Genomic DNA, 12,296 nt, shown 5'->3' with positions numbered 1-12,296 from the left:
GGAGGGGGGCAGATGGGTACACTTGGGGGTGAGTTGGGAATGCATGGGGGGGGGGATCGGTCCCTATAGTGGGGGAGAAGGGGGTATCTATGGAGGGAGAACGGAGCGACTACGGGGGGGGGGAGGGAACCCTGCGGAGACGTTTGGCTCCGAGCGTGGGAACGCTCTGCGGGGATGCTCCGATGGGAGGGGGGGAAGAGGAATAGCCCTCCGTCTGGGCACCCCCCCACCCCACGGGTGTGCCCCCCCCACACCCCATAGAAGTGCCCCCCCCCACCCCATAGGGGTGCCCCCCGCCCACCCCGCGGGGCTGCGGCGCTGCTCGGCGCTCCGTTCCCGGGGGGGGTGGGGGATCCCGCTCCGCTCCTCCCAGCGTCGCTCCGCGCCGGGGGGGTTGAGGGGGGGGGCCGGAACCGACGGCCCAAAGAAGGCAGTGGGGGCGGGGCCGGATCCGGCCCTTGTATGGCGCTTCCCCTCCGCCCCGCGCCCCCCCCCGCAGCCACCGCCGCTGCGCTCCCCCCGCACCGCGCTGGGCCGTGGGAGGGGGCGGGGGGGCGGCTGGGGGAGGGGGGGGGTGCGAAGGGGGTGGGGAGAGAGAAAGGGGTGAAGGGGTGACCTGCAAAAGGGGGGTGGGGGATATAAAGGGTAGGGGGGGGGCTGCAGGGGGCGGGGGGCTGCGCAAAGGTTGGGGGGTTCTACCGATGTCGGGGGGGTGAGGAGGTTGGGGGGTGCTCAAAGGGGGGGGGTCTGCAGAGGTTGGAGGGTGTGAATAATATTGGGAGTTCTAAGGATATTGGGGTTCTACAAAGGGCAAGGGGGCTGCGAAGGGTGGGGGGGCTGCAAAGGGCGGGGGGTTGTGCAGGTGGGGGGGCTGTGCAGATGATTTTGGGGGGCTGTGCAGATGTAGGGGATTCTACAAAGGGTGGGGGGTCCGTATGGAGGGTGGGGGCTCTGCAAAGACTGGGCCTGGAAAGGGGGTCTGCAGGAGAGGGGGGGTCCTGCAGGACAGGGGCATCACTGCGCTCCATAGGGGGGGTCCACCGGGTGGGGGGGTCCCATGGATGGGGTCCCAGTGATGAGTGGGGCCCTATGACAGAAACGACGCCCCAAGACCCCCATTCCCTGCACACCGACCGCATCTCCATCACGTAACCCACCGCCCCCAAACTATGGGGCTGCCCCCCCCTCTTCTTTGCCCCCCCCCCCCCCGGGTTGCTCCCGCTGCACAGCCGGCCCTGCAGGAATTGGGTAAGCTCAGCTCTTGCGACAGCGCATTTTTCCATCCCTGTGCCATTTAACTCGGAGGGGTTTTGCAGATAAGCATCAGTTGGCGCAGGGAGCACGAAACCTCCTAATTGCCGACGCCTGGGAAGTGCCAAACTTTTATGGAAGGGGGTGGGGGGGGGATGAAGATGGGGGGTGGGAATCGAGTGTGACCTGTTTGCAGGTGTTCACAGCACGGCCCCAAAGGGGACACAGGGAAAAAAGTGTGTAGGGGGGTGGCTCAGTGCTCTCACCCCACTGGGATTTGGGGTTCCGTTTGTCCGCACTGCGCCCACCGCCCCCATGTGCTGCGTTTCCTCCTTCACACCCCACTCCCTCCTCCCTTTGTAGGGCGGCTTTTAGGGTCGACCTCCATGTAGGATGGCAGCACCGTTTTGGGGCAGGGAGTGGGGGGGACAGGGCTGGAGCAGCAGCACAGCACTGGGGGGGGGGGGGCATGGAGGCAGAAGGCCGCATGCACGGTGCATGGCTTTGTTAGGGCGCTCAGTTCTGGGTGCAGGGTGCTGCCTGCATGGTGCTGGGTGCTCAGTTCTGATTGCAGGGTGCTGCCTGCATGGTGCTGGGTTGCAGGATGCACATTGCATGGTGCAGGATGCGTGGTGCATGGTGCTTGCTTCTGGGTGCAGCACCATTGCAGGATGCACCGTGCTCACTGCAGGCTGCTGTGTGCCCAGCACTGGGTGCAGGGTGCTGGTTGCATGCTGCCAAGCACGCAGTGCATGGCACTCAGTGCTCAGTTGCATGGAGCCCAGTTGCAGGATGCTCACTGCATGCTGCCCAGTGCGTGGTGCTGAGCGCTGCATGGCCGGTACCGACTGCATGGTACCTGGAACCCAGTGCTTGGTGCTGGCTGCAGGATGCATGGTGCCCAGTGCACGGTGCAAATGATCCCCAGAGCCTGGTACCAGTCACATGGTGCCCGGTACCGGTGATAGTGTGCCCGGTTCTGGCTGTGTGGTGCCAATTGCATGGTGCCCAGTGCTCGGTACCGGCCATAGGGTGCCTGGTTCTGGCTGTAGGGTGCTGGTTACATGGTACTCAGTGCTTGGTACCGGCCATAGGATGCCCGGTTCTGGCTGTAAGGTGCCCAGTACCAGCTGCAGGGGGCCTGATACCAGCTGTAGGGTGCCCGGTTCTGGCTGTAGGTGCTGGTTACACGGTACCCAGTGCTTGGTACCGACTACAGGGTTCTGGCCATAGGGTGTTCAGTACCAGCTGCAGGGTGCCGGCTGCGTGGCACCCAGTGCTCAGTTCTGACTGCAGGGTGCCCAGTTCCACCCGTAGGGTGACGGTTCTGTCTGTAGGGTGACCCGTACCGCCTTAAGGTGCCCGGTTCCGGCTGCAGGGTGCCGGCTGCGCGGTACCCAGCGCCCGGTTCTGACCTTAGGCTGCCCGGTTCCGGCCGTAGGCTGCCGGTCACACGGCACGCAGCGCCCGGTACCGACCATAGGGTGCCCGGTTCCGGCGGCCCGGTGCCGATACCCGGTCCAGCTGCAGGCCCGGTCCCCGCCGCTCCGCGCGCCGCTTCCTGCTTTCTAATGTTCCATTGTGCGGAGCTTCCATTGTGACGCGCGGGGCTCGGCGCGGCTTTGTCTGTCCATATATGGGCAGCTACGTCACGGAGCGCTCCCGCCGCCCGCATAAATGGGCCGCGGAGTCCCCGGCGGAGCAGTCGGGAACCCGGAGCGGAGCGGGAGCGGCGGCGGAGCGATCGGGAGGGGTTAAAATCCTCCCCCCCCCCCAACACCCACCCCTCGCTCCGCTACGGGCACAGCTGCCGGGCGGCCCTCCCCCCCCTCCCAACCCCCCCCCCCCCCCCCGAGGAAACACCATCGCCGCCGCCACCGCCGCGTGGGGGGGGGACCCACGCGAGACCTCCCCCCGCACCCCCACGCAGGACCCCCCCCCACGCACGCCCCAACTTTATTTATATTCCCCCCACCCCCCCCCATTTTTTTTTCCTTTTTTTTTTTTTTTTTTCCTTTTTTTTTTTTTTTTTTTTTTCGTGCATGATTTCCCCGGCGCGGATCCGCCGCTCGGATGTTGTTCGCTGGGGAGCGGAGCTGATCCGACCTTTTCCTCCGATGCTATGACCGGGAAACTGCTGGAGAAGCTGCCGGGGACGATGAGCACTTTGCTGAACCAACTGCCCGACTCTCTGTACCCGGAGGAGATCCCCAACTCTTTGAATCTCTTCTCCGGCGGCGGCGGAGGAGGCGATCCGGTGCCTCACTACAACCAGATGGCTGCAGGTGACGGGGGTTTGGGGGGGGGGGATGCGGGAAAGGGGCCGGGGGGCGGCGTGTGTGTGCGCTGGGGGGGAAGGGAAGAGCCGGGGATGGGGAGCGGCCCCCCCCCCCCCCCGCCCCCACGCGTGACCGCCCACCCACCCGCTTTGCTCGCTGTGTCTCCTCCGCGCTGCGGGAGCGCCGCGCTCAGCCCGAACCTCCGCCGCAGGTACCGGGGAGGGGGGCACGCACGCATGCAGAGGGCAGCCCCTCGACCCCCCACACCCCCCGAGCGGGGGGGTCCGCGCCTCGGACACGCGCGGCCGTGGGCTCCCGCCCTCATTACGGCTCCCACCCTCCTCACGGCGGCGGTGCGGGGGGTTTTGGACACGCGGGCTGCCGGCCGCCCCCCACCCAACCCCCCCCGCCCCAACAACCACCACCTCCGAGCGGGGATCCGCGTGGGCGCGGGGCGCCGCGGACACTCGCGGCCGTGGGCTCCCACCCACCCGGCGGCGGCGGCGCGGGGGGCCCCGCGGGAGCTTCCCCCGGAGCTCGGGACTGCGGGAGGGGATGGGGGGGGGGCACAAAGCCTCTCTCGTTTCTCGCCTCCGGCGTTCGGGGCCGCGGGTTTGACGCGCTCAGGGCTCCGACCCGCCGGTCGGGGTCGGCGAAGCGGAGTTGGGGACGCGGAGCTCCGCTGCGCACCCCCCCCCCGGCACGGAGCCCACCTGTACCGCGGGGCCCCCCACCCCTATGGGGCCGCGGGGGCGGCAGCGCCGCTCCGTGTGCCGGCACCGGCACCGCGCACCGCCGCGAGCGGAGCCCCACGGAGGCGGCCGAGGGGAGAGAGGGGGGATTTAGCGAGCGGACGTAGGGTGGGGGCCCGCACAGCCCCGTCCCCGCCCGGCTCACCCTGCCCCGCTTCTCTCCGCAGACAATGTGATGGACATTGGCATCGGGAACGAAAAGCCCAACCAGGAATTGTCGTCCTATTCGGGGACGTTCCAGCCGGCCGCGGGCAACAAAACCGTCACCTACCTGGGGAAGTTCGCCTTCGATTCGCCCTCCAATTGGTGCCAGGATAACATCATCAGCCTGATGAGCGCCGGCATCCTGGGGGTGCCGCCGGCCGCGGGGACGCTCAGCGGGACGCAGAGCTCGGGGGGAGGAATGGGGGGACCTCCGCAGGGCGACGTGGACCAGATGTACCCCGCGCTGCCGCCCTACTCCTCCTGCAGCGACCTCTACCCGGAGCCCGTCTCCTTCCACGACCCGCAGAGCAACGCCGGCCTCACCTATTCCCCGCAGGATTACCAAGCGGCTAAACCCGCCCTGGACAGCAACCTGTTCCCCATGATCCCAGACTATAACCTCTACCACCACCCCAACGAGATGGGCGCCATCACGGAGCACAAACCCTTCCAGAGCTTGGACCCCATCCGCGTCAACCCGCCGCCCATCACCCCGCTGGAGACCATCAAGGCCTTCAAGGACAAACAGATCCACCCGGGCTTCGGGGGGCTCCCGCAACCCCCCCTGACCCTAAAACCCATCCGGCCCCGCAAATACCCCAACCGGCCCAGCAAAACCCCGCTGCACGAGCGGCCCCACGCCTGCCCGGCCGAGGGCTGCGACCGCCGCTTCTCGCGTTCCGACGAGCTCACCCGGCACCTGCGCATCCACACGGGCCACAAACCCTTCCAGTGCCGCATCTGCATGCGCAGCTTCAGCCGCAGCGACCACCTCACCACCCACATCCGCACCCACACCGGCGAGAAGCCCTTCGCCTGCGAGTTCTGCGGCCGCAAATTCGCCCGCTCCGACGAGCGCAAGCGGCACGCCAAGATCCACCTCAAGCAGAAGGAGAAGAAGGCCGAGAAAGGCTCGGCCGGGCCGCCCCCCCCCGCAGCCCCCCCCGTCGCCACCTCCTCGCCCCCCGTCGCCCTCACCCCCGCTGTCACCACGTGCGCCTGAGCGCTGCTCGGGGACGGAGCGGTGCAGCCCCGGAGCGCTGCGCGGGGCCGGGACCGGAGGAAGGACGCCCGCACACTCTCCCGCCCCCCCTCCCGCTCTCCCCCCGCTCTGCCCCGGCTGCGTGGATCGGATCGGCCGCAGCTCGGTACCCGCAGCCCTGAGCCCGTGGCTGGGGGGTCCGCGTCCCGCTGTGCGCATCCCGGTACCCGCAGCCCCGTCCCGGGCTCAGGTTGTGCGCATCCCGCTGTGTGCGTCGCGGTACGGCGGGCCGGGCTGCGCGCATCCCGGCGTCGGGGTTGAGGATGTGGGCGTCCCAGCGTGGGCAGCCCGGTACCGGGGGTCGGGCTGTGCGCATCCCGGGGTCGGCCTAACCCAGGAGCGTTCCGGTACCGGGGGTCGGGCCGCGTGTGTGCCGGCAGCGGGGTTTGGATGGGGGCATCCCGGTGCGTCGGGTGCATCGCGGTGTGCGGATCCCAGCGCTGGGGGTCGGGATGTGAGCGCGTCGGTGTGTGGGGCCCGGTGTTGGGGGCTGAGATTCGGGCATCGCGGTGTGGCGGAGCCCGTGCTGGGGGTCGGGGTGCGGGCATCGCGGTGGGGTTGGGATGTGGGCGCTGCGCCGTGCAGATCCCGGTGCCGGGGGTTGAGATTTGGGCACCGTGGTGCACAGAACCGCTGCTGGAGGTTGGCGGATGGGCACCCCTACGTGCAGAGCCGGTGCCGGGGGTTGAGATTCGGGCACCCCTATGTGCACAGACCCGTTGCTGGGGTTGGGATTTGGGCTCCCCGGTACCGGAACCGGGCCGGGTGCCCCCCAGTAACCCGGATACGGAGCTGTGTGCACTATGGGGGATCCCACGGTGGGCGCACACCTCCCGGCCCCCAGCAGTGCTGTGCCCCGACCCCCCCGGCCCTTCTGCACCCACAGTGCCCACCCCATCCCGGTACCACGCGGTTGGGCTCCCGATACCCACAGCTGCCCCACAGCCCCCCAGCTCTGCCCCGGTGCCCTTCCCCCTTTTATTTCCCCCATCGATTTCCTCCGTCGGAAGGGAAATTCTTTACAGAAACGCAGCAAAAAATGAAAAAAAAAAAATAATAATAATACCAACCAAACACACATACAAAAAAAAAAAAAAAAAAGACAAAAAAAAAAAAGACAAAAAAAACAAAGCAGTATTTTGCTGAATACTTTTTATAATGTGAGATATTTTTATTTTCTTTTCTTTGGTCACTTTACAAAACAGCGAATCCAACTCCGGAGGAGGAGAAGAAACCGACGAGGCGTTCGGTTTTTGTTGGGCGTCGTTTTCCCTTTTCCCCTGTGCCGTTGGTATGTGCATGTCACTGCATGGCCGCTGCCACCCCTCCTCTGCTCCCCTCCGACCGCCAGAAACGAGCAAAAAATTAATTACCCCATTAATGACTTCACGGAACTCTCTGTTGCCAAAAGGTCGTTGTGATCGGGTTTGATGTCTGCATGTGAGCATTGGTATCACACTGCGAAAACACACAGCACAGCACAACTACACAACAACACAACACAGCACAACACCACAACACAACAACACAACACAACACAGCACAACACCACAACACAACACCACAACACAACACAACAACACAACAACACAACACAGCACAACACAACAACACAACACCACAACACAACACAGCACAACAACACAATACCACAACACAGCACAACAACACAACACCACAACACAGCACAACACAACACCACAACACAGCACAACACCACAACACGACAACACAACACAGCACCACAACACAGCACAACGCCACAACACAGCACAACAGTACAACATGACAACACAAACAATGCAACACAGCACACAACGTGACACAACACAACGTGACACAACACAACACACCACACACAATGCAACACAGCATGCGCGCAACGTGACGCAACGTATGTGCGCAACAGACAGCATGACACAACGCACACAACATACACACACGACATGACACACACAAAGCAACACAACACGACACAAACACACAACACACACACAACACAACACAATGCAGCATACACAGTGCAACATAACACAACGTGACACACAACACACACAACATGACACAAGCACACACACAAGACGACACAACACACAACACAACGCAGGATACACAACACAACACACACAATGCAACACAACACACACAACGCAGCACAACACAACACACACAACACAACATACGCAACACAAGGCAACACAATGCAACAACACACAACACAACGCACGTAATACAACACAACACACGCAGCACACACACAATGCAACACAACATACGTACATAGCACACAACACAACATACGCAACACAACACAACATGGCACACAACACAACACACAGACAGAGGGGCAAAGGATGTGGGTGAGTGGGCACTGATGGATGGGAATGGGATGGGATGCAGGGTTGGGGTTGGGCACATGGATCTACACAACACACACAGCACACAACACAACATACACAACACAAAACACAACACAACACAAAACACAACACAACACAAAACACAACACAACATACACAACACAAAACACAACACAACACACAACACAAAACACAACACAACATACACAACACAAAACACAGCACACAACACACAGCGTAGCACAGCGCAACACACAACACAACACACACAACACAACACACAACACAACACACAACACACAACACAACATACACAACACAGCACAACACAGCACACAACACACAGCGTAGCACAGCGCAACACACAACACACACAACACACAACACACAACACACACAACACAACACACAACACACACAACACAACGCGCACGAAAAAGGAAAAAAAAAAGGCAAAAAAAAAAAAAAGGGGGAATGATATTTTTTGAGAGACTTTTGTATCAAAGTTGAGTACTTAGAGAAAAAAAAAAAATTTAAAAAAATGAGAAAAAAAAAACACCAAAAAAAAAAAAAAAAAAAAAAAAAGGCCGCTCCAGATGTAATATATTTTGTGGATGTTTTTATTTCTTGGATTTATAGTACCTTATACTAAGGTTTAAAAAAAAAAAAAAGGGATAAAAAAAAATAAATAAAATTTAAAAAAAAAAAGTAAAAAAATTTTACCACCCCCCCTCTCGCATCCCCGAAATAATAATAACGAATAATAATAATGATGATAATACTAAATAAAACCCGGCGCTCGGTATCGTGGCAAGGTGACGACGACTTTCACACACATCTCATCCGCTCATCCCCGCTGTGTCGCCTGCTGCATCGCTGTACCATTCACTGCACCGCGATGCCGTAAATATATTCTGTGTGTGGCTGAGACTCACGGCCCTTCTTTGAGCACGGCCTCGGGGTGGGGATGGGGTGCGCCGGGGGCTGAATGGGGGGACGGCGCCTTTGTGTGGCTGATTTGGGGTCGGGGGAGCCCCGTGCTGTTGGGGTTCGCTCGGGGCAGCTCTGTTTTGTCGCGGAGGGCTGGGGGCGGTGGGTTGAGTGGCCCAAATCTCGGCCCCATGCCTCCACCCTATGTGCCGTCGGGTTTTTTCCAGCCCTGCCGTCGGGTTTTTCCACCCCTGGCCCCGCAGCGGATTTAAGGCTCCGGTGGCGTCCGTTGGCTCAAAGAGGATCTGGTGGTTCAGCCCTTAATGCCGCGGTGCCGCAGGTGCGGGGCGCCCAGGGATTTCTGCTCAGGTTATAAATAACGTGGATTTCGGGGCCGGCGCTCGGAGGTGCGTCGGGGCGAGGAGGGGTGATGGGTGAATCCCACTTTTCCCTCACCAGGCCACGATGCTCTGCTTCCCACCCTCAGGAATGGCCCGAGCCATCGGCCCCAATGGGGAGCAGAGGTCGGGGCCGCTGCTGCCGGCGCGGGCGGCGCCATGGGGTTGAGCAATGGGCAATGGGACGGCAATGGGGCGGCGTTGGGATGGGGCGGCATCGGGTCCCAACCGACGTCGGGTTGGGTGCTGCCTCCACCTGCAGGGCTGTAGGAGCAGCGTGGGGCTGAGCTCCCGGCGCCCCGTGGGATCTCGTGGTGCCGCTGCCGGGATGGGAGCACGCGGGAGGAGCACCCATGGGTGGCGGAACGTGCGGAGCGCGTGCAGCACCTTGCACGAAAATGTTGGTTGCCACGGAAACACGGCACTTTCTGTCCCCGTTGTTCTGGGGGGGAGGGAAGGGCTCGCAGCCACGCGCGGCGCCGTGGGTCGGCTCCCGATCCGTGGGTTTGGCCAGCACCCCTCCCTGCCCACAGCCCTTTGGCCATCCGTGGCACAGAGTTGGGTTTGGAGGAGCGGCCGTCCTTCCTTCGTTGGGAAGGGTTGTGAAAAGAGTCCCCAAATTGTTCCCAAATCCAGGGCACGGCGACTCAACGTGCTCCTCTCCGTGTCCCCCTGCCTGTCCCTCACCCCCACGCCCCGATCCCCCACATCCCGGGGTTTCACTGGGGTCACTGGCCCAGGCACGACTCTATCACCCTTTGTAGGGACATCACCCCAACGCCACCACCCTCCGTGGGGCCAACACCCCACTGCTGTCGTTCTCCACAAGGCTGTCACTTTCTGTGGGATTGTCACTCCAGTGCCACCACCCTCCAAGGGGCTGCCAGCCTCTATGGGGCCATCGCTCCACCACCATCACCTTCCATAGGGACATCACTCAGTGCCATTGCCTTCCATGGTGACATCCAGTGCCATCACCCTCCACGAGGCTGCCACCCTCCGTGGGGACCTCACCCCAAAGCCACCACCCTCCATGGGGCTGTCATTCTCCACGGTGCCATCACCCCACAGCCATCCCTCCCCACGGGGCCATCGCTCTCAGTGGGGCCGTCTCCCCATTGTCACCTCCCCATGACAACATCACCCTTCCCAATCCCTGTCCCCATTCATTTTGGGGCATTTGGACCAGCTGTCCCCACAGATTCTCTTCCAACCCAACGACCCAACGATGCTCTGGACCCCGATGTCCCCCCCCCCCATTCCAGGTCCCCTCTCCCCACAGCCTTGGCACAACCCCCTCCCTGCGCTCACCTCCCTCGATCCCTCAGCCCTAATCCCATGTCCTCACCGGTGTGTGTAACACCTTCCCAATTTAGCAGCATCAGCTGTGACGGTAATTAACGCGCTGTTTACCTGCGCCGCCACGCTGCTAATTAATAAAGCCACCCCTGGCACCACTCCTAACCCACCATCCCCATGCGGCGGCACGTGGCGGTGACACCGTGTCTGTTGCGACGTCTTCACCAACCCTCCCCCAGTTTCATGGTTTTTCTCCCCAAAACTCAATGCGTCATCCCTCTGGGAAACCCAGTGCTCCATCCTTGCCATCGCTTCCCCCATTTCATACTTTTTCTCCCCAAAACCCAAAGCCCCATCCCTTTTGGAAACCCAAAGCCCCATCCCTTTTGGAAACCCAAAGCTCCATCCCTTTTGGAAACCCAAAGCTCCATCCCTTTTGGAAACCCAAAGCCCCATCCCTTTTGGAAACCCAAAGCCCCATCCCTTTTGGAAACCCAAAGCTCCATCCCTTTTGGAAACCCAGAACTCCATCCCTTTTGGAAACCCAAAGCTCCATCCCTCTCCAACCCTTCCCCAGTTTCATGGTTTTTCTCCCCAAACCCAACGCTCCATCCCATTCCATCCCCTCCCCAATTCCACACTTTTTCTCCCCAAAACCCACCGCTCTCCCCTCTCCCTGTGCTCCCAACTCCTCCATAGGCCCTGAGCATCCTTCCTCCCTCCTCCTCCTCCTCCTCCTCCTCCTCCCCAGCCCGGAGCACCAGCTCTGTTTATGGCCCCGACACACTCACGTCACTTTCTTTACAGAGATGTTTGCCATTTTAAATGCGGATTTGGGGTATTTTTTTTTTTTTTCTGGTAATTATTCCTCCCCCCTCTCTGAACCCGTTGGAAGTTCTTTTCCCGAATTTCCCGTGTTTTGTATCAAAACGGAGGATTTTTTTTTTTTTTTTTTTTGCAGTTTCCTCTCTGAAAATAACTCCCAAACTATAATTTCCTCCCACTTGCTTTTTCCCCTCTCCTTATTTTGAGGTGCAGAGTCGCCGGACCGGCGCAGCGCTGCTTTTCTATGGGGATCAGGGGCCCCATCCCATGCCCAAGGGCTGGGATGCACTGGGACAGGGCCATCCCCATCCCCACGTATAGGATTTGGGATTTGGTGATCCCGTGTGTCCCCATTCCCAGCCCTAAGCCACTTTCCTACGGGAACGCGGCGTTGTGTCCCTCTGTCCGCTGTCCGTTTGTCCGTCCCCAAGAAGTTTTGGCTGCTGTAGGGGGGGGCGCAGTGTGGGGTCACCCCAAGCAGGTGGGAGGGAGCACCACATTTAGGGTGTCTGGGGTGTTCGCAAGGATGCTCAGGGCACCATCATTATTTGGGAGCCCTCTGGGTTGGGGTCTGGGATCACATCAGGATGGACTTCAGGAGCCCAGCGGGGGTTTGGGAGCTCATTGGGATGGGATTTGGGAGTCTGTTGGATGGGATTTGGGATTTCATTGGGATGGGATCTGAGGGCACATTGGATGGAATTTGGGGGCACATCAGATAGGATTTGGGAGCTCATTGGATGGAATTTTGGGGCTCGTCGGATGGGATCTGGGGGCTCATTGGATGGGATTTGGGAGCTCATCGAATGGGATTTGGGGGCACATTGGATAGGATTTGGGGGCACATCAGATAGGATTTTGGAACTCATTGGATGGGATTTGGGGGCACATTGGGTGGGATTTTGGGGGCTCATCGGATGGGATTTTGGGGGCTCATCGGATGGGATTTGGGAGCT

At 60.8% G+C, this 12,296-nt stretch overlaps 1 protein-coding gene across 2 annotated transcripts; it reads left to right on the top strand.

Moving 5' to 3' along the window:
- The first annotated feature begins 3,282 nt into the window (after positions 1–3,282).
- EGR3 (early growth response 3) lies at positions 3,283–5,490 on the top strand. Of its 2 annotated transcripts, none has more exons than XM_031608033.2 (2): positions 3,283–3,536; positions 4,450–5,490. In XM_031608033.2, the coding sequence occupies exons 1-2, from the start codon at positions 3,374–3,376 to the stop codon at positions 5,487–5,489; spliced, it is 1,203 nt and encodes a 400-aa protein (XP_031463893.1). In that variant the 5' UTR covers positions 3,283–3,373; the 3' UTR covers position 5,490. The 2 variants fall into 2 exon arrangements, with proteins under 2 accessions (XP_031463893.1, XP_089981749.1); XM_090125623.1 differs by lacking the exon at positions 3,283–3,536 and adding an exon at positions 3,652–3,741.
- The last annotated feature ends 6,806 nt before the right edge of the window (positions 5,491–12,296 follow it).

This window comes from Phasianus colchicus, chromosome 27 (assembly GCF_987193195.1).
Source record: "Phasianus colchicus chromosome 27, bPhaCol1.hap1.1, whole genome shotgun sequence".
Taxonomy (NCBI): domain Eukaryota; kingdom Metazoa; phylum Chordata; class Aves; order Galliformes; family Phasianidae; genus Phasianus; species Phasianus colchicus.
Note: the sequence above shows the minus strand (reverse complement) of the source record. Positions and strands in the feature narration are given on the sequence as shown.

Excerpts from the sequence above, each read along its gene's own strand:
- EGR3 (XM_031608033.2), top strand. The coding sequence starts at position 3,374 with ATGACCGGGAAACTGCTGGAGAAGCTGCCGGGGACGATGAGCACTTTG. Across the intron at positions 3,537-4,449 it reads CTACAACCAGATGGCTGCAG|ACAATGTGATGGACATTGGC; the intron begins GTGACGGGGGTT and ends TTCTCTCCGCAG.